The sequence below is a fragment of the Cololabis saira genome, chromosome 1 (assembly GCF_033807715.1).
Source record: "Cololabis saira isolate AMF1-May2022 chromosome 1, fColSai1.1, whole genome shotgun sequence".
Lineage (NCBI taxonomy): Eukaryota > Metazoa > Chordata > Actinopteri > Beloniformes > Belonidae > Cololabis > Cololabis saira.
Window position 1 is genome coordinate 56,782,141 of NC_084587.1, and position 23,070 is coordinate 56,805,210.

At 42.7% G+C, this 23,070-nt stretch overlaps 1 protein-coding gene across 4 annotated transcripts in view; it reads left to right on the top strand.

Moving 5' to 3' along the window:
• The first annotated feature begins 3,210 nt into the window (after window positions 1-3,210).
• LOC133449087 (glycine receptor subunit beta-like) overlaps window positions 3,211-23,070 on the top strand; it is a 131,168-nt gene continuing 111,308 nt past the window's right edge. Inside the window, exons 1-2 of one of the 4 annotated variants that reach the window (XM_061728222.1) lie at window positions 3,211-3,323; window positions 10,130-10,259. In XM_061728222.1, the coding sequence (XP_061584206.1) occupies window positions 10,135-10,259 (125 nt within the window). In that variant the 5' untranslated portion in view covers window positions 3,211-3,323; window positions 10,130-10,134. Of the gene's footprint in view, window positions 3,324-10,129; window positions 10,260-21,376; window positions 21,431-23,070 lie in introns of those variants that run through there. The other 3 variants (XM_061728229.1, XM_061728237.1, XM_061728244.1) reach the window with 3 other exon arrangements.

The following is a 23,070-nucleotide window of genomic DNA, read 5'->3' on the forward strand; positions in this document are numbered from 1 at the left end:
TTTTAAAGTGAAATGAGTCAATGGTGTTTCACGTGTCGGGGTTCCTGCATGGATGTATTATATTAACGGGTTCTTGACAAACCTGGCAACCCAACCCAAAAGCACTGCCTACGTCCAAGCTCCGCCCCATGGAGCTGCTGTGATACGTCAACGTCGCCGCCATATTGGATGTGGCAAGACTGCGCTGTAAACTAATACCAGTGAATGGACTTATTTTCATAAAGCGCCTTTCTACAAAGAAATTTACGTTTTACGTCTCATTTATTCATTCACACACGCACTAATATACTTGGGAAACACTTAGGCACCAAATATAATATATTTAATTTTCTCAGATGGCAAAAATAAGAACTTTATTGATCCCACAGTAATTCATGTTATATCAGCTATAGAGAACAAGGTAGTGCCGAAAAACAATATATCCCCCCTCACAAAAATAAGAAAAATAGAGAAATATATTCTCTCATCAGCAAAGCATTACATAAACATATTTTAAAAATTTCAAGTTACAAAATAACATATTTGAACCATTTTTCAGATTTTTTCAGTTATTTTATTGTTTGGAAAATGGTTAAAATATGTTATTTTGTTATTTGAAAATGTGTTTTGTTTGAGAAAATGCTTTGAAAAAAAGCTGAGGGAAGAGTTGGTGGAGTATCAAGTCATAGCAAGCAAGGATCTCCCACAGGAAGATAGAGTTGATGGTTCTGGTTCTTCTAGGGAAAGAGGAAAGCTTTACAAATCTGGCATCACTGGTGAAGGCAAAGCTCTGCATCCCTCACAGCAATGCAAGCTCAGAGAGGTCATTCAGCATGGTGAAAAAGATCCTCACAGGAAACACAATGAGTATGGATAATTCTACTCTTTGCGCACTCCTTTCTTGCAAGATAAACCATACCAGCCCTGGCCACAAGTTCCACAAGTTCCTCCAAGAAAGTGATTGAAGCTGCAAAGTCTGACACCTACTACAACAGGTCCTTGGGGGACAAAGGGAACCTGGAAAATTCTACAAATATTGTATTTAATTGTTATTAATACTAAACTTAATTGGCTCCAAGTAGGCTGTAGAATCATTTGGGAGGTACATTTTAGCACATTTCATTGTAGCTGTGGATTTAAAGCTCATTAAAAGTCGCCTTGTTTATATCAGGGCGGGGATGTTGTGAGTGGAGCATTCCAATCGCTACCCCAGAAAATCACAGCCCAATGTTGGCAGGTATGCTGTTACTGCTGCTTTGCTGCTTCACCACCAGTCTGCTACTGCTGCTTTGCTGCTTCACCACCAGTCTGCTACTGCTGCTTTGCTGCTTCACCACCAGTCTGCTACTGCTGCTTTGCTGCTTCACCACCAGTCTGCTACTGCTGCTTTGCTGCTTCACCACCAGTCTGCTACTGCTGCTTTGCTGCTTCACCACCAGTCTGCTACTGCTGCTTTGCTGCTTCACCACCGGTCTGCTACTGCTGCTTTGCTGCTTCACCACCGGTCTGCTACTGCTGCTTTGCTGCTTCACCACCGGTCTGCTACAGCTGCTTCACCACCGGTCTGCTACTGCTGCTTTGCTGCTTCACCACCGGTCTGCTACTGCTGCTTTGCTGCTTCACCACCAGTCTGCTACTGCTGCTTTGCTGCTTCACCACCGGTCTGCTACTGCTGCTTTGCTGCTTCACCACCGGTCTGCTACTGCTGCTTTGCTGCTTCACCACCAGTCTGCTACTGCTGCTTTGCTGCTTCACCACCGGTCTGCTACTGCTGCTTTGCTGCTTCACCACCAGTCTGCTACTGCTACTTTGTTGTTACCGCTGCTTCACCACCGGTCTGCTACTGCTGCTTCACCACCGGTCTGCTACTGCTACTTTGTTGTTACCGCTGCTTCACCACCGGTCTGCTACTGCTGCTTCACCACCGGTCTGCTACTGCTGCTTTGCTGCTTCACCACCAGTCTGCTACAGCTGCTTTGTTGTTACCGCTGCTTCACCACCGGTCTGCTACTGCTGCTTCACCACCGGTCTGCTACTGCTACTTTGTTGTTACCGCTGCTTCACCACCGGTCTGCTACTGCTGCTTCACCACCGGTCTGCTACAGCTGCTTTGTTGTTACCGCTGCTTCACCACCGGTCTGCTACAGCTGCTTCACCACCGGTCTGCTACTGCTGCTTTGCTGCTTCACCACCGGTCTGCTACTGCTGCTTTGCTGCTTCACCACCAGTCTGCTACAGCTGCTTTGTTGTTACCGCTGCTTCACCACCGGTCTGCTACTGCTGCTTTGCTGTTACAGCTGCTTCACCACCGGTCTGCTACTGCTGCTTTGCTGTTACAGCTGCTTCACCACCGGTCTGCTACCGCTGCTTCACCACCGGTCTGCTACTGCTACTTTGTTGTTACCGCTGCTTCACCACCGGTCTGCTACTACTGCTTCACCACCGGTCTGCTACTGCTGCTTTGCTGTTACTACTGCTTTGGTCGGCTTGATTTTGTGTTCCGTCAGCTGTCTCTGGTCAAGTCAGGTGTTTTGCTGCTGACCCTGCTCCCTGCTGTTGCCGTGGGTGGTGCCCTGTGTGTGTGTGTGTGTGTGTGTGTGTGTGTGTGTGTGTGTGTGTGTGTGTGTGTGTGTGTGTGTGTGTGAGAATCTCTTTCTTTTAGAGAAACCTGCCCACGTGTGGTGTAATTTTCTTTGTTGTTTGGTTATTGATGGGTTTTATCTCTAGTAGTTTGGGTTGTTGATTGTATTGTGTTTATTTGAGTTAATCGTAAACAAGTTTATTCTGGGTCCTTCCTTATTTACATTTAATTGATGACATTTTTGTTAATTGTGTTAATTTCTCTGCCCAGAGACTTCACTTAAATTAACTTAAATTAAAGCTCTCTGGTGTTCTCATTCCTACAATATATTTCAATTTAATTTAAATTCACTTTATCAATCCCCGAGGTTAAAGTGCTCCTGTAATTTAAATGCTTCCGACAACCCTGACAGCACTTAATTGGTCTAGTCTTCATTTGTAATACCAAGTGTTTTTTTTTTTTTTTATGAAAAAGAAAACGTTTTAGTCTTGTTTAAAACATACTGATAAACTAATCAGTAAAAAGCAGCTTATTCATGATATGAGCCACTGTCAGCACTGTCCTACTTCCTCCTTGGGATACAGTAACAGAAGTGTGAACAGAGGAACACGCAGCGGACATCACAGCAGAGAGAGAGAGAGAGAGAGAGAGAGAGAGAGAGAGAGAGAGAGAGGATGCTTCTGGCTTTGGCCACACCATCATCACACTGAACAACTACTAAATGTCTGTAATGCAGGATACTCACGGATTCTAACAAACAAAGGTAAGAATGAAATAGATAGAAATATTTTGCTATATTTAAGTGTTTTCTGCAGCTCTACGTGCGAGGAACAAAGTGTACATGATTGTAAAAGAGAGGGAAGGAATGAGAGAGCATAAGAGGGAAGTAAATCATTTTATTTCAAAGGATTTTATACTTTCCTTGTAAAGATGAACATGACTTAGTAACCCTGTTTTGTACACGTCTGTAGTATGCTACATTTACACAAATTTTAATGCAGTTTTTCTGCGGTCAGACAGAGAGGTGATTGGATGTGTGTGTGACTTTAATAGCGTCAGTGAGCTGTGCCATTGAATCATGTCGCTATAGTCTAACGCCGCAGTATCCACCCCCATCAGTCCTTCCTGCAGTCTACGTTCCCCTCTGCCACTTTCACTTAGCCTGTGTAGTAGCTTTTCCTGCTAAAGGATTGTAATTCTAAATGAATATTTTCCATAACAGATGGGCTATGTGAAAATTATAATGCTGAGGATGAACCCTTTTTTAATTCCATTTTATTTTCTATTCTGTTTTATTTATTATAGTTTTTGCTTAAAGAATTATGACAGATGCTGCTTTATATGAAAGAAGAAACTAATAATCCTAAATCATGCAAGCCTAGTTTATGATGAACACTTTGTTTTAATCCTTGAGATTTACATCCCCATACATTGCTACTTTAATAATGGCGTATATGTTTATCGTTATAATTTTTATTCACCAACCTTTTTTGTAAAAAAAGGGTCAGGTGTAGGCTATTTTGTTTTTTATCTTGATAAAGAAACTGAAAGCAATAGACATCATTTTTAATTTAAAGTTTTGATTGGGGTGTTGTGGAAAAATGTCCTTTGGACTAAACTAAACTAGTAAAGGAAACCTTGAAAAAAGAAAGACTTGACTCTGACAAGGATACAAGGTTTAAATCAGATTTACTTACATTGCAAGTAAGGGGTCTCATCAGGGTTACCGGGTAACACAGTCCAGTGTTATGCCCAGTTTTGCATCCCTGCCTAGGATTGTGTCCACCGCGCGGCAACTCAAGCCCTTAACACTCAGTAATGACTTTAAAATCAAAGTTTGATTGAAATCAAATGGTAATTTGCAGCAGGGATGCAAAACTCAGCATAATACTGGACCGTGTTACCCGGTAACTCTGGCTGGCTGACTACGTTAGTTTTACTAGCTACATGACTGAGCCTTGACAGCAGTGAAATTTAGTTTTTACTAGAAGTTTTCTACACTTACATGTTCTTGTTCCATGCGTGAGAGGAACTCTTCTGGTACGCCGCGATTTCATAGAAAGCTCAACAGTGGAGTAACTTTATCCATGTTTTGGGTCGTGGTGATGCCAGTTCACAACCGGAACATGAGACTCAGCCCGGCCCGAGACCAGCCAAAACAATAAACTATCACGTGATAAATACTATATTGTTCTAACAATAAATGATCACGTTATAACGTGATACGTTTGTATATTGTAATAAAATGAAATGTTTATTGTTCGAACAATAAACTTTTCGCGTTATAACGTGATACTGATATTTTTTTCTTTTTCTGGGGTGGCAGCATTACGCCTCCGTAGAGATTAAAGACTTCTTGACATTTTTTCACAGCATATGACACAGAAAACAAAACCCAATTGGAACTTGAAAAGAAAACTATGTGGAAATTATTGAAAAAAATTGAATACAAACCCTGAATAATCAAGAATTCAGTTTAATTCAATTTTATTATATATTTTTTATGAAATATATTTTATACTTTTATGATACAAATTGTTTTCAGGTGCTTTTCAAAGACCCATAGCATGACCACACCAAGCCAATTGAAACAATGACAAGTGGAAAAACACATAAGCCAAACAGTGTCATGGATAAACTCCCCTCTAGGGAAGAGACCTTGAGCAGGACATGAGGTGGGACCTCCTGCAAAAGGCCAGCTGGGTAGAAAAAATGAAAGAGGAAGGAAATAGGACTGAGAGGATGAAGAAAAAAGAGAGGGGAGGCACAAATTTATTCTTGATATTACATAGGACTAAATATATAGTGTTGCGGTCTCCACACAAATAAGATTTAAATAATATGGCTCGAAATGGAAACCTCAACATAAAGGAAGGACATCAAAAAAGAGCACAAGTTTTAACAGCTTTTATTAAAGCAACCTCCCAAAATAAATAACACTGAGCATAAATCACAATACTCACTATAAAGCAAAGGGGACCTGGGGCCTGTACTACGAAGCGGGATTTGGGGTTAGCGAGGTAACTTCAGGTTTAACCCTGGGTTTTCAGGACTACGACGGTGGTTCACTTCTTAGCGGGGCACATCGCCATGGTAACTTATGCTGAACCGCTAACCTGCTCCGGAGCAGGTTATGTTCCAGATACAGATCGCCGGGTATAAAAGCACCGCCCACTGACCAATCAGCTCTCTTGGAAAATGACATGCCCTTTCGAAGAGAATCAGGTGGAGCTCCGTGCGCGGATCGTGAGAGGATCCCTCCGAAGAGAACGCGTATTCAGGGACCACCAAAACCCCTTTGCTTTCCCTGATGAGTACCTGTATGAACGATCCAGAAAAAAAGAAAAAAGAGGTGGAGGAGAAAATAAAAAATAAATCAATCAATGAATAAATAAAACAAATCATCACCCAAAATCCGATGTACAGTCAATCCAAAACTAATACCAATTAAATAAATAAATCAAGAAGAAATGAAAAAGAAGATGCATTTGTAAGGGGATAGCAAAAAAGGGATTTTCAATTTCGTCCCTCGAACATTCTGAGAAGTCACTTTAAAATACTAAATACCCCCCTCCTGAAAAAATAAAAAATAAAATAAAATAAATAAATAAACCCAATTCTTTGGTACAGCATCAGCACAAGTTATCGGTCAACAACATAGTTGTTGAACCAATATATACAGGACTGTCTCAGAAAATTAGAATATTGTGATTTTCTGTAATGCAAACACAAAAACAAAGAAATGTCATACATTCTGGATTCATTACAAATCAACTGAAATATTGCAAGCCTTTTATTATTTTAATATTGCTGATCATGGTTTACAGTTTAAGATTAAGATTCCCAGAATATTCAAATATATGTTTATATCCCTATGAATTTACACATTTATACAGTCAGCGATCTTTTGCCAGCTGTCTTTCCTGCATTTTGCAGCTGCAACTGTGTTGCTTTTTGCCTGTATTATATGCCTATACTCATCATATTTCCGTAAAATTATTGTTTGCTCTTCGCTACTGAAATAAGCGGCTCTGACAGCGGACTTCTCCATGCTTGCGATTGGTCATGCGCTGAAAACACCGCCCCTTTTATGTGCACGCGCTCATATCCAGATTGGAGAAACCTGGGTTGATATACCGAGTTGATAACCGCCGTCGTGTGACCGCTTAGCGTGATTGCAATTGTCCCGCTTAGTGAATCTGGATAAGGAAAAGATATCCTGGATATGTTGAACTTGCTTCGTAGTACAGGCCCCTGGAGACGCCGGCTGGACTAAGGAGGATGGGGGGGGAGGGGCACAGCCCACCCCTTATAGGGACGTCAAAGCTGGACCCCCCTCCCTAACTCAAAACCCAACTAACTACAAACAAATAAGCAAACAACCTAAAATAAGGACTACCGGCCATCTCCAGGCCCAAACTAAACAAAGGCTAACAGAAGAGCATGTGGGTTTGGTGTTGCTTGGTCTGTGTCTCCTGGCACACTGAGCAGAGAGGGTTGTATAGGCAGATGGAATGGAGTTGATTAGGTCAGGTGTGCCAGTCAAGGTGTGGAACATCTGAGATGGGAGGAGACAAGATTGATTAGATAATTGGCAATGGTGTGTGTTGTGAGAGAGAGAGAGTGTCATGGCTACACGCAACATATAGCTAGTAATTATTTATTAGCTGGAAAACTAAGTTTTATGTACTTATATTGTGACTGATAGTCTGAGGTGCAGACTGCAGGTCAGCATGCAGTTCTGGAAGCTCTGGAAGAGGAAAAAAGGGAGGAAGAACAGTTCTTGTGGTTTACAATAACAATTCAACACAGTTACGCTCATGAGGTACTCCTGATTAACAACTGTGGATTGAGCTGAATGAAGGAAAGAGAGGAAGAGGAGGATGAGGGACACTGCTCAGCAGATCATGTTTGTCTCCCCCTGCAGCATAAGCCTACATCAGTACGGATGTGACAAAGCTGTATTCAAGATAGATGAGTCTTGTCCAGTAGCTGTAGTTGTGACTACTAGCCCCAACACACTGTCGTTTAGGCTAACTATAGGATTTACTAAATAGAAACTTTAAGTTTGGTTTTAAAGGGGGAGGTGGTGGAGGTCTTCTTAACCCAAATTGGTAGCCATTGGTTCCAAAGTAATGGTGCCTTATAACAGAAGGCTCAACATCCGAATCTACAGTTGGATATTCTAGGAACTACAAGTAAACCTGCACTCTAAGAGCAGATAGCTCTATTAGGAGCACAACTTAACAGATCTTCTTGATAACTTGGAGCCTGGCCATTAAGGTTCTTATATGCACGTAACTGAATTAAAAAAAATTTAATTCTAAATTTTATGGGGAGCCAATGGAGGAAGGCTAACAGAGGATGCTGGGATCTGCCTTGCTAATTCCTGTAACCACTCGTGCTGCTGCATTTTGGATCAGGTGGAGGCTACTAGAATTAATTTGGCATCCTGCTTTCAATACATGACTGTAATCTAGTGTTAAAGTGACAAACCCGTGGATTACTTTTTCAGCATCACCCTGAGAGAGGATGCTCTTATTATTATCTACTAATCTCCCGACGACATGCGCGTGTACGCTCCACCTGGCTGCTGCAGCTCGTCCCCGTCAGGTAGCAGGATGACAGCCAGCTCTCTGCTGCCGTCTGTCTGGTTTGGAGCTGAATCAGCAGGACAATCCCAGAGGAAATGCAGAAATATCGCCGCTGTTTCTCATCATCAGTTGCTGCATCGGCAGGACGAAGAGCTCTGGTCACTAAAGAATCTGCAGGTAGAGGGCCACCATGGATTTTGTGATGCTGACATGCACATCCTATTACTCTTTATGGATAGCCACATTTGCTATTTTTCTTGCGTCTATGACCTCTGACATGGAACGTTACTTCTTGCATTTCATGCAAGGATCGATTCAGGAGATCCTTCGTCCCCACAGCAATAAGACTGTTTAACTCCTCCTGAACTCAGTCACTCACACACTCACCTCTGCCACAACTGGACTATATTTTAGTTTGCACTTTATATGCTATTTTTTAACCTTATATTTCATATTAATATTAATGTCTGTAATTATTGTCTGAGTGGAAGTGTGGTTGTTTTTTATGTTTTGATGAGCTGCTGTACAGTTGAATTTTCCTTCGGGGATGAATAAAGTTAGTTAGTTAGTTAGTTAGTTAGTTAGTTAGTTAGTTAGTTAGTTAGTTAGTTAGTTCGTAGGTAGGAATCTTAATCTTAACTGCACACATACAGTAGGTCCAACACTATCACCAACATGGCTGGAGAATAAAGGTGAACCTGAAGAAATAAAAAGGCAGTTTTATCACTAACGTTGTGTCGGTAGGTGGTTTACTTTTTATAAATAGTTTAACTGATCATGTCACCAATGCCCTTATGCTACTTTAATTGCAATTCAGTGTTTCTTTTTCTTTTTTACACCATCTGCCTTCTCTCTTTTTGTGATAATTCCATTTTTTATAAATTAAAGCCAACAACACCTTGCATTGTATCTCAGATGTATTTTAAACACAAGCCTAGGCATTAAGAAACATACAGGACTGTGTCAGAAAATTAGAATATTGTGATAAAGTTCTTTATTTTCTGTAATGCAATTACAAAAACAAAAATGTCATACATTCTGGATTCATTACAAATCAACTGAAATATTGCAAGCCTTTTATTATTTTAATATTGCTGATTATGGTTTACAGTTTAAGATTAAGATTCCCAGAATATTCAAATTTTTTGAGACAGGATATTTGAGATATTTGAGTTTTCATTGCATTACAGAAAATCACTATATTCTAATTTTCTGAGACAGTCCTAATATCCAAGTAGAGTTGCTGGGCAGGCTGAAGATGGTTCTTTCTATAGCGCAGACTTTCTATATAAGTCTGCGAACATGACTACAGGACCATTGATTGGTATATACGTTTAAAAAAAATCTGACATATTTAAGTTTGATCTTACCTGATATGAAGTGGACGTCGCCAACTTTTTCCTTGCCACTGTTTGGCTTAAGGTTTTTCTCCCACTAGGGGAGTTTTTACCTGCCATTGTTTATGTAATAATTGCTCGGGGGTTTATGTTCATGTTCTGGGTCTCTGGAAAGCGTCTAGAGACAACATCTGTTGTATTAGACGCTATACAAATAAAATTGAATTGAACTGAACTTGTGACGTCCATTTTAGAGAGATGCAGGTCTTGAAATCCATGTCAGGCTGCTTTTCTGGTTTGTAAAATTCTTTGGTCAAGATGCACAGAATTCGAAAAGAAGAATGACCAATGTCACGATCTGATCTCTTTCCCTAACCAATTATGCCACAAAAGTGGTGATATCAAAACGAATTAAAACAAAGAAGCAATCTATAACGTATACAAACAAAGGTGCATATATCTGTTGTGGTTGTTTGCATCTACTCCAAATTGGCAACCGCTCCCCAGTCAGGTGACTTGTGACGTTTAATCGTAAGAAAGCATTGTCATAATCCTATATATGTATATATATGCCAAATGTATAATTATATAATCCCCAATAAATCTGGCTAAACCTTGGTTAATCATCTCTGCTTCAGGCACCATGGTTGCAGGACTGAAGTCACTGATTTTGGTCTTAATGCTGCTCAACTGTTGGAAGTCTACCACAGGCAAAGACGGAAAATCAACAAAGAAGGGGAAGAAAGGAAAACAAGTTGTCTGTCCATCGTGAGTAGCAAAACTGTTTTCTCTAGGTTCAATAAAGTTGGGATGGCAGATATCAAAAAGTTATTTGATGATTTGATAATTTAGTGAGCCCTCTTTTTTATTTTTATTTGTGTATTTTGTTTAAGTAAACTAACAAAATGTATATATTGATCATTTTTAGGATATTTTCTCATAAATACATTGATTATTTAAACAATGTTTTGTATAAGTTGGTAAATATAAAATCCAAGGGTTGAGTTGGTGGTGGGAGTGTAGTAGATGCAATCCCTGTTCACCCTTCAGTGTTGGTGATTGTCCCTTTAAACTCTGCCCCCCTGCCAGAGGCCTATGAGCTTAAGGTTCCTAAAGGGTGTGGCATATGTTCCTAGTAGTGCTGTCAGGTGATTTAAAAAACTTAATATAATTAATTACAGGATTTATAATTAATTAATCTAATTAATCGAATTTTAGAGTGCTTTCAGACCTGTGGCCCGTTTGCTTTGTTCTGATTCAGGGGCTAAATCGATACAGTTGTTTCGTTTTTCGTTTTTGGCAGTTGTGTTCACAAGGCAACCGTCTGTAGCGGTTCAAAGCTGTTAACAAATGCCATGAGAACCAACTGTTCTCTGATTGGTCAGAAATGAACGCGAAAGGAGTTTCCTCTTCCGTACCCCGGGATAAACAACAAGCCCCTTTCACAGAGAGGGCGCAAAGCGCAGACCGCCGCCGCCAATCCCATTCATTTATGTGCTACCGGCGCAAGAGCAGACCGCTCTGCCGCCGAGCTGGGTGGCGCGCAAGAGGCCGCCTGCTGCGGCGTTTGCGCTGCGCAAACCCTGCCCAAATTACACCGTGCCGTGCTGTGACAACACGCTGTGACGACACGCTGTGACAACACGCTGTGACGACACGCTGTGACGACACGCTGTGACAACACGCTGTGACGACACGCTGTGACGCCACGCTGTGACGCCACGCTGTGACGACACGCTGTGACGACACGCTGTGACGACACGCTGTGACGACACGCTGTGACGCCACGCTGTGACGCCACGCTGTGACGCCACGCTGTGACGACACGCTGGGACAACACGCTGGGACAACACGCTGTGACAACACGCTGTGACAACACGCTGTGACGACACGCTGTGACGCCACGCTGTGACGCCACGCTGTGACGACACGCTGGGACAACACGCTGTGACGACACGCTGTGACGACACGCTGTGACAACACACTGTGACGACACGCTGTGACGACACGCTGTGACGCCACGCTGTGACGACACGCTGTGACGACACGCTGTGACGCCACGCTGTGACGCCACGCTGGGACAACACGCTGTGACGACACGCTGTGACGACACGCTGTGACGACACGCTGGGACAACACGCTGTGACAACACGCTGTGACGACACGCTGTGACGCCACGCTGTGACAACACGCTGTGACAACACGCTGTGACGACACGCTGTGACGACACGCTGTGACAACACGCTGTGACGCCACGCTGTGACGCCACGCTGTGACGACACGCTGGGACAACACGCTGGGACAACACGCTGTGACAACACGCTGTGACGACACGCTGTGACGACACGCTGTGACAACACGCTGTGACGCCACGCTGTGACGACACGCTGTGACGACACGCCGTGACGACATCTCGGCACGTCCAATAGGAGAGAAGGGGGTGGAGGCTGCGCCAACTCTTCTCCTTGCGCCGCAGTAGCACATGCACAATGAATGGAGTTGTGTCGGTTGCTGTGTCGATAATGTTCTCACTACAAATAAAAAGAGAACGCACCGCTCCAGGTCTGGAATGGAAGCGAGCCGAGAACAACTGCTCCAAACGGGACCGGTGTGAAAGCACCCTTAATCTCATATCTGCTAAAGGTCCCCAAATAAAGAATTAGAATTCTAAGACATTGTAAAATTGCAGTGCATGACTAATCAATTGAATACACTAAGAAGAGAAGATTTGAAATTCACATTTTTATTGGTGAAATGTGTTTCATAAATGAAATTCAAAAGAAAAAGCTCAAGCACATCAGCAAACCAATTAGGCCACGTGCATTATTCAAGAATGCAATGCAAATACAGGTAAATAAATACAGTTAAAAAATAAAATAAGGCTGAGTCTCAAAAAGACAGGACTCACTTCAAAATGGTACACGAAAATTGGTACACACCTGTATCATGTCGCAACTTAAAGCGGCACTATGTAACTTTTCCACCTTAATATCATATTTCCAGAGTCATTGTGATGGTACATCAACTTCCAACAGGTTTAATGACACCTCTGTCATGGTCTGGGGGGGTCTGTATCACCTTCACTGGCACTATGTAACTTTGAGGAGCATGGTAGGAACCCTGCCACACTAAAAAACTACAAATTTTTACGGCTTTGACTGCTTTACGGCATACGTCACTTCCCCCTCCTTCCCGATTCGTAGTCGAGACGAAAATGGGCGGGGCTTGGAGCGCGGCTCCGCAGAAGCTGGTAACCCGTTGCTGTGTTGTAGCTGCAGCAGCTCCACACACAACAGACTTGGGGAAAAGATCGCTAATGGTTTAACTTTTCACAGCTTTCCTGCTCGGAGGCAGAACCACGGAGGCCGGCCAAGTATCTGATAAAAAAGTAAAAGAGTAAAAGAGTCGTCGGCTCGGTTGGATCGCGGCTTTAACGACCAAACATAACGTTCCTCAGTAAACAAACAAACACGCACACAGACGGGCGTCGGATCAAAACACGGGTTTATTAAACCACAAACAAACACTCACAGACCGGGGTCGGATCATTCAAACGGGTTTTATTCCCCACTACTCCAGCTAAACGCAGTTGCTGGCCAGCTCTCTGCGGTGCGATTAATTTTGTTGAGGAAAACATTTGCCATTGATTTTTTTTTTTTTTTTTTTTTACATTTTAGTGATGATACTGCTGTTTTTTTTTCTTGCACTAGCACTTTGAGATTCATTAAATGTAAAGTGTATTATAAATTTAATTAATTAATCGCGGGGGCAGCAGTCTCAACAGAGATGCCCAGACTTCCCTCCCCCCAGACACTTCCTCCAGCTCTTCCTCCATCACTTCCTCCAGCTCTTCCTCCAGCTCTTCCGAGGGGAGTCCGAGACGTTCCCAGGCCAGTCGAGAGACTTAGGGCCCGATTTACTAAGATCCTAAATAAAGAGTACTAAATTGCGTGTGCACTGAAAAAGTTTGCGCGTGCTGTTGTTGCGTGGTTTGCGGGTGATCAACTAAGATTGCGTGCGCAATTGATAACAGGTGCAAACAGCAGTATTTAAATGAGGTGTTGCGTGTCTTAAGGTTTGCGAGCGCAAACTCTGCGCCATGGAGAGTCTGGATGGAATGCACAGTCACAAGTCACAAGCGCAAAATGAAATTTGACGAGTTGGAGTTAGAGATATTAGTGGAAGAGGCAAATAAACACATTCATGAACTACAGCAAAGAAATTTAAACATTACCAAAAGAAACGCAATATCGGAGAAAACCTGCGATAGAATAAATGCAGTTGGTAACACAAAAAACGGAAAAACGTCTGGTTTTTATATTTCAATTTTAGGCACAAATCAAAAATACGAAATAGAAAAACGGGCCACAGGACTGAATTTGATTTTAATATTTAATTGGTCGGGTTTACGTGACCCGGTGGTGCTCGGCATGATCTGAGGAGAAAAAGACATCGGCTATATCAGATGCAGAGCTGGAGAGCGCTTTGATTCATCTATTTATGAGTTACGTTTTTATTCAGATGTCCACAGGACAAGAAGAGAAGAGAAGTGTTCAGAACAGCGCGCAGAGCGCACAGAGCAGAGAGCGCTCACCTCGGTGGCAAAGCTGTATCCTGGGGTGCCAATGACGTGATCTGTAGTTTGCATTATTAGTTTTGGAATACTCAATTTAGATATATACTGCATGGGATTTGGACTCAGAATAATGGCTGTACACAAGTATTTACAGCTGATAATGAATCACTGTGAATACATCAATGTCAGTTACGTGTATTGAATGGATGGATGACAACTAAAAGCGTACTCAAGCTTTTCAGTGTTATTTTGGACATAGACTAACATGACAGCTCGGACATCATTTTTAATCATCTCTCCAGTCTTGATGCTCCGGTCAGCTCGAGACAATTGTCTCCAGCTGACCGTGGCATGCCGTGGCAATTATAGCCATTATTCTGAGTCCAAATCCCATGCAGTATATATCTAAATTGAGTATTCCAAAACTAATAATGCAAACTAGTAGATCACGTCATTGGCGCACAATAAGAAACACTTTTTTCTCCATGAAAACACGTGATTTATTTATTATCACAAAAATGAAGATGCCTCCTGTGGCAACCTTTTGCTGAATAATACTTGATTTAACATTCAAATAAAATATTTCTCCTTTTGCATGTGGAGAATCCTCACCACAATAGTAATGCTGTGCAGATTAGCACCTTCCTTTCGAACGTATTGAATACAGACGCAATCACAATACGCGCAAAAACTTTCAGGCTTGGTAAATCTCATTGCGCGTGGTAAATGGAGATATTTGCATCTTCCCCTCCCAGTATTTAGCGCGTTCTGGTGGGTACGCCCCATATTGATTATTCATCAGGGCAAAAGTACTAAATGGATTGCGTGTTTTATTTTGCCCACGCTATTCTTTGCACGCTGTTAGTAGATCAGCTCGCACATTGGTTTGCGGGTGCTGTCAAGTTTGCACAGGTTTTTACACACGCAAACCTTTAGTAAATCAGGCCCATAGTCTCTCCAGCGTGTCCTGGGTCTTCCCCGGGGTCTCCTACCAGAGGGACATGCCTGGAACACCTCCCTAGGGAGGAGGGACATGCCTGGAACACCTCCCTAGGGAGGAGGGACATGCCTGGAACACCTCCCTAGGGAGGCGTCCAGGAGGCATCCGGTACAGATGCCCAAGCCACCTCAGCTGACTCCTCTCAATGTGAAGGAGCAGCGGCTCGACTCAGAGCTCCTCCCGGGTGATCAAACTCCTCACCCTATCTCTAAGATCGTGTCCAGCCACCCTGCAGAGGACACTCATCTCTAAGGGAGCGTCCAGCCACCCTGCGGAGGAAACTCATCTCTAAGATCGTGTCCAGCCACCCTGCGGAGGAAACTCATCTCTAAGATCGTGTCCAGCCACCCTGCAGAGGAAACTCATCTCTAAGGGAGCGTCCAGCCACCCTGCGGAGGAAACTCATCTCGGCCGCTTGTATCTGCAATCTTATCCTTTCGGTCACTACCCAAAGTTCATGACCATAGGTGAGGGTAGGTGCGTAGATTGACCGTAGATTGAATCGAGAGCTTCGCCTTTCGACTCAGCTCCTTCACCACGACGGTCCGGTACACCGACCGCATAACTGCGGACGCTGCACCGATCCGTCTGTCAATCTCACGCTCCATCGTTCCCTCACTTGTGAACAAGACCCGGAGATACTTGAGCTCCTTCACCTGAGGCAGGACTTCTCCACCCACCCGGAGAAGGCACGCCACCCTTTCCCGGTGGAGAACCATGGCCTCGGTTTTGGAGGTGCTGATTCTTATCCCTGCCGCGTCGCACTCGGCCTCAAACCGCCCCAGCACCGAAGGTCCGATGAAGTCAACAGGACAAAGACAGATCTGGGACCTCATGTACAAAGAGTGCGTGGATTTCAACGTGAATCCGTTCGTGGAATTCTTGCGTACGCAAAAAAAATTCAGTTTCTCAAAACTGTGCGTACGCCCAAATCCACGCACGTTTCTTTGAACATCACAATCAATGTGGATTTGAGCGCTTATGCAGGAACACAACACTCCTCCTTGTCTCCTCCCTCAAGTAGATATATTTGAATATGATTTATGAGGATAAATATCCATTAAAAACCACTCATCCTAACAAGGAACTTGCAAAAACAAGTAAAACAAATAAAAAAAAAACATCGGCTGTGAGCTGGAGACAGTCCTGTCAGAAGTTGAGGCTGAAAAAATAAATTATTTGGGGGCATTTCTACCGATTTAAGCTGCATTGCATTATGGGTATTGTTGTTCTTTGCTTTGTGTTGCGTTCCATGAAGAGTTGTGGTTTTATTATGATCGTAAGGGTTTGTGAATGTTTATGGGCAGCGTTAGTGCATAATTTTACTCTTTTTTTCTTGTTTGTATTTTAAGAACCGACACCAGAACTTAAAGAGCATATTGCAGGTTGGAGACCCCTGTGAATCAATGTTTAGGAAAATAATGTAGGAACTGAATTTTCATTGAAATACGCATAAATATATACTACAGTTACCTCTGGAGTTGTTTTTGTGAGAGTATTTTACTTCTGCATCTGAAAAAGCTGAACCGGAAGTGACGTGGCACCAGGGAACGCGGTGGATTTCAACAATAGGAAAAATAATGGATCTTAATGTTAGTTGTGACACTGAAGAGGTTGTGAATGTGTATTCACACCAATATGACGGGCCACAGCCTTATAATTACGAACCCGTTAAGCCCCCCACGTTCTTTTGATTGACAGCTGAAACTCGCTTTTTAAAAGGCTGATTTATGGGTCCGCGTTACACCAACGCAGCCCTACGGCGTAGGGTACGCGGCGACGCACCGAACGCTGCGTGCGCCGCGTACCCTACGCCGTAGGCTACGCCGTCGATTTTACACGGAACCATAAATCAGCCTTTATTCACCGCAGCACCCACCCGTGCTCCTGAAAGAAACTCAGAAAATAACTCCTTAAAAACGGGTGAGTACTTGTAATCTGTCTACTTTTGTAGTTTCTAAACAGAAAACAGGCTTATTATCTTCTCTTTTTTCTGATTAAATGCATCCGAAATAGCCGGGTTTTTTTAAAACCGAATACTTCCCCCCCTTCGTTTATTCACATTACATCGTTGTTAAAAAAAAAAAACCTTCCATATATAACCGAAGATCTGCGTTTTCGACCACATTCATAAGCATTCCAAACCTGTAGATCATCTGGTCTTCCGGCCTCCGCTCTACGGCGCCGCTTCACCGGGAGCGGCGTCTCCTTCTCGGGTAACAAGCTCGAGTCCCCCCGTGTCCCACCACGGAGCTGCCGCGTTAACGCGTCGCCGCGTACCCTACGGCGTAGGCTCTGCGTCGGTGTAACCGTGTCAAGAGCAGAGACCATTTATTTAATAAATAGCTTGGAGGACAGATGGTGGATCATCTGCAGTTCTGTAGTAAACAAAGGTCGCACGTTAGACGTCAGACTCAGAGCAGATTTGTTGTTGTTTTGGAGCATAATGTGACGTTCGAAAACGCAAAACTCCGGTGTCTCTGTCTACACCAGGTCTACACGCATCTACATAAACAGAGTTTTCAAAAATCTTCACTTTGCCCGGAGTTTTTTTAAACATTCGTTTATTTGCGTTTTCATGTGGATGACAGGTCCAAACGTAGGAAAATATCTTCGGTTTAGCAGATACCCGGCTACGTGTGTACGGGGTCTGCGCAGTCAGATGGGGCAGAGCTGTGGAGTCGTCTCCCTGGTGCTGCGTCATATGACGCGGTGTTCGAAAAAAAAAGCGTTTGTAGGAGCTTGGCTAAAATCAGCCACTTTTTCCTCTGAATACGTGCCCTTATGTCTTGTAAAACATATTAAATCCTACATTAACTTCTCACATAGTCATTTTCACATAAGGTCAGGTATCATTTTTGAAAAAATTCTAATCTGCAATATGCTCTTTAAGTTTGTGGACGAAAAACGGCTCCTCGTTCCGCTTTACTGTCATGCGTATTATATACTGACGGATTAAGACCAATGTACACGTGTATTGAGTCTTACACATTGTGGATGTCCGCGATCACCTCTCTCATAAGTATAACAATGTGAACAATATAAACTTATACTTAAAACATGAAGCATCGACTTCCGGTGACATCATGGTAGGAGAAGCTGCGGGGGGAAACCCTTAAAAGAATCAATATTTAAAAAATAAATATTTAAAACTTACATCTCCAACCAAAAATAGTCTAAACGCAAACCAAAGATGGCCAGCTCAAGAAAAAATGTTGAAAAGAAAAATAACTTGCCCCAAAAAGATGGGAAACGAGACAAAACGGACGCCGAAACTTGTACGAAGGAGAACATGGCGGCGGTGCTTGCAGAACTACGGGACCTGCTAAGAGAGCATGCGGAGGCCTCCCAAGACACGAAAGTAAGCTGGGGGATGTTCTGGAGCGCACAACTATGTTGGAGCAACGGGTCACCGACGTGGAGCAGAGGGTGAGCGGTGTGGATGATAAAGCGCTGCGTCATGAGAGGGCTATCCGCCATTTACTTCAGAGAGAGGCTAAACTGTCCGCCAAATGCGATGATCAAGAGCACCAAGGAACAACCTGCGCATATACGGTGTGAAAGAGGACGAGGAAAGGAATTATATGGCTAAGTTCGTTACCGACTTTTTGCGCACCTCATTTGATCTACTGGAGGAGATGGACTTGTGTGTGGAGAGAGCGCAGCGCACACTAACCATGAAACCAAGGACCGCGCTCCTCCGAGATCTATCATTGTCAGATTCTCTGACTACAGAGTTAAGGACAAGATATTCCAACTTGCCTGGAAAAAACGTGGGGTGACTCATCAGGGACAGAAGATTTTCTTTGATCAGGACTACACATCAGACGTGCAGAAGAAGCGCAAGCTGGTCGAGAGGTGATCAAACAACTGAAGGAGAGGAACGTCAGAGCACAATCACCGTTCCCTGCCCAGCTGAGAATACATCTGGACGCCGCCGTCAAGACCTTCTCCACCCTCGCAGACGTCAAGACCTTCTCCACCCTCGCAGACGTCAAGACCTTCTCCACCCTCGCAGACGTCAAGACCTTCTCCACCCTCGCAGACGTCAAGACCTTCTCCACCCTCGCAGACGTCAAGACCTTCTCCACCCTCGCAGACGTCAAGACCTTCTCCACCCTCGCAGACGTCAAGACCTTCTCCACCCTCGCAGACATCAAGACCTTCTCCACCCTCGCAGACGCAGCCCCCGTTCTCAAGGAGATGGGAATACATGTTAAGGTGGATGAATGGGAGCTTCTTCAGGAGAGACTGCTGCGTGGCTCTTCATCTAAGACACCGGCATCATCAAACAGAAAGGAGCCGCAAAGGATGACAAACGCGGACCTGCAGACTTTTGTTCAGGGTGAAAAATAAACGGTAAACAACTCTGAGACTGTTAGGGTTAGGGTTAGAAAAAATTAAGACTGCGCTGGCTATGGACCAGGCATGTTTATTCAACAAGGAGTTACATTTGGCTAGACTATTAAATTAAAAAAAAAGGAAAAAAAAGAAAGAAAAAGGAAAAAAAAAGGAGGAAACATTTTTGAGAAGTAGCAGGATTTTTTCCCCTTCGGTTGAGAAAGGGCTTTTATTGTTTTGTTCTGTTTTATTTTTCTATAGCAAATATGCAACTCCAATCCCACATTGGCTGTTAGATAGTTGCAGCAGCACTACGTGCGTTTACCCAAAGAGATTATAGTCATAACTCTCTGTCCTCAGGGAAACTGGTTAGTAGGCTATGTGTTTTCAACCAGTTGGATGTTTGGAAGTCCGTTTTTGCCTTTCTATGTGTGTATGTTCATTATTTACATCATGTTCGATGTTTGTTCTTATTACTTTAAGTGTGCAGTCAGATGCCGTATTGCAGACATTCAATAGGTGCATTATGTTGAAGCTGAGGATTTGTGGGGGAACAAATCTGAGAGACAAACTTAACTTTTACTTATATGTAAATGAATAACTTGATCATTGTCACCTATAATGTCCGTGGATTGAATCATCCCATCAAAAGAAAAAAGATACATAACCAGCTAAAAAAAATGCATTGCTTAATTGCATTACTACAGGAACCTCAGCTTCATCAGGAAAAAAGAGGGGGGTAGCTATCTTAATTAATAAGACACTGGCTTTTTCTTTGGAAAAGGTTATTGAGGATAAAATGGGGAGGTTTGTCATGATAGTAGGTACAATAGGGGAGATGGAGATATCCATTTTGAACGTGTATGCTCCAAACGAATGCGATCAAAATGATTTCAGGGAAATGTAAGATTAGATAGAATACCTGTAGAGGGCGGACACCAAACTAAAAAAACAAAGATACTTAACAATGTAATTTCAGAATCAGGACTCGTTGACCCTTGGAGATTTAAAAATCCAAAAGGGAGAGACTTCAGTTTTTTTTCAAATGTTCATAACAGCTATTCCAGGATCGATTTTGTTTTGTGTATCCCGACAACATCTGTATAAAATAACAGATTGCCACATGGAACCAATAACATTAAGCGACCATGCACCTGTTGTTTTAAATGTGGTTCTAGGTAGAGAAAACCTTTTTAGATATTGGAGACTGAATGTGTCGTTACCGACTGATACAGGCGTAGTACAAGAGCTGAAACATGACTTAGAGGAATATTTTGAGATAAATGATAACGGGGAGGTAACACCATCAATCCTGTGGGGGGGAGCTAAAACAGTAATAAGGGGGAAAATGATTCAAATTGCATCAAGACTAAAGAAAATGTGACTGGAAGAACAACTTAAGTTAGAAAGCAAAATAAAGCAGCTGGAATTGGAACATAAAACCACTGGGGCACATAATATCCTATTAGAACTGAAAGAAACTAGGAAGGCCTTAGATAAACTGCTCACATATAAAGCGGAAGGGGCTTTAAGATTTTTTAAACAACGTTATTAAGAGATGGAGAACAGAGCTAGCCGCTTGTTAGCTTTTCAACTCCGGAAATCTCAGGCTAACCGTGTGGTATCCAAGATTATGCACCCCTCAATGAAAAAAATAGTATCTCATCCAAGAGAAATAACAGATGCTTTTGCATCATTCTATAAAAACCTCTATGCAGAGCCTAAATTACAAACAAAAGTTGACAATGCTGAATCTTTTCTGGCCAGCTTACACTTACCCTCACTGTCAGAAGAAGAAGCATCACACATGATAACAGATATAACAGAATTGGAAATTTGGGAAGCCATCAAAAAACTAAAAAACAACAAATCTCCAGGGAGCGACGGACTCCCTGGAGAATTTTATAAATGCTTCATAGATGACTTAGTGCCAGTACTAACAAAAGTTTTTAACCACTCTCTCCAAAGGCGATCCACCAAATACATGGTCGGAAGCTATTATTTCAGTGATCCACAAAGATGGTAAGGACTCAACACTTTGTGAAGGGTATAGACCCATTAGTTTAATATGTAATGACCAAAAATTATTGACCAGTATTCTGGCAAAGAGGATGCAAAAGATTCAGACAGGCTACATACCTGAAAGGGAACCAATAATATAAGGAGAACACTGAATATTATAACATGTGCTAAGAAGCACATGCAAACTTCTATGCTAATCAGTTTTGACGCACAGAAAGCGTTTGACACCGTTAACTGGCAATTTCTGTACAAAACATTAGCCGCAATGGGATTCCACCGTAAGTTTGTAGAGTGGGTAAAGGTGATATATACAAACACAAGGTTGCGAGTTAGACTGAACGGTTGTTGTTCAGACTTTTTTGACCTTGAGAGAGGAGTCCGGCAGGGGGACTGCCTCAGACCCCTGCTTTTTGCCATAAATATAGAACCCCTAGCGGCATCAATTAGGCAAAATGAAAGTATAAAATGCATAAAAGATGAAGGTCAGACGCGGATGACCTATTAGCATACATCACTGACCCAATCTCCTCTGTCCCTGCATCGATAAAAAATGTAAAGGAATATGGTGAAGTGTCTGGTTATCAGATTAATCAATCTAAGTCTGAGGCAATGATGTTGGTAGGGGATTGGCCAGCAAGTTTGGCAGGAAGCTTTACATTTTGATTGTCTAACCAAGGGTTCAGATATCTATGAATCATTATAACTTCTGATGTATCACAATTGTTTAAGGCTAATTATGGTAAATTTTTGGGTGAAATTAAAAACGATCTTACACGATGGGAAGTCCTCCCTCTGTCCATAATAGGAAGAGTGGAAACTGTTCAAATGAATATACTATATTCATATACTATATACTATATCCTATAATATATATAGGCTGCTCTTTATGTTTCAGTCCCTCCCCATAGAGGTCCCCATTTCTACATTTAAAAAAATGAACAGTTGGCTATCTAAATTTATTTGGAAAAACAAAAGGCCCAGAATCAAATTTAAAAGACTGTTATGCTCAAAACAAGATGGAGGCCTAAATCTTCCTAACCTGAAAAAATATTACTGGGCAGCCCAGATCAGATCAATGGTTGCATGGATAACTCAGGATAAGGACACCATTTGGGTCGAGATGGAACGGAGTGTATGCCCAAAACTGCCCTTAGATACATTTCCATTCACGAGTTGTGAAATCTGGGGGATAAACAAAACTCCAAACCAGTGGGTGAAAACTACTTTAAAAGTATGGTCAAGGGTGAGAAAAAAGATGAAACTCCCCACCTCGATATCTAGAGTAATGAGAATTGTACATAATGTTGATTTTCTCCCCTCTACATTAGACATAGGGTTCAAGAAGTGGGAAGAGAATGGTTTATTCTAACTGGATCAACTATTTGAAGGAGAAGTCCTGGGGCCTTATGTACTAAGAGTGCGGCGCACAAAAAACGTGCGTACGCCACTTTCAACGCTCACGGTCGGATGTACAAAGAATGACGTGAACGTAGAAAGTTGCGGTCCTTCTCTCACACATTAAGGCTGTTGTACGCACTTTTCTGAGGTTTTGTCCGTTGGCGACACTCACTGGTGATGCAGTGAAGTGCAGAATATGAGGAAACGTAACATCAACAATAAGTTCACGACCACATGAAGGA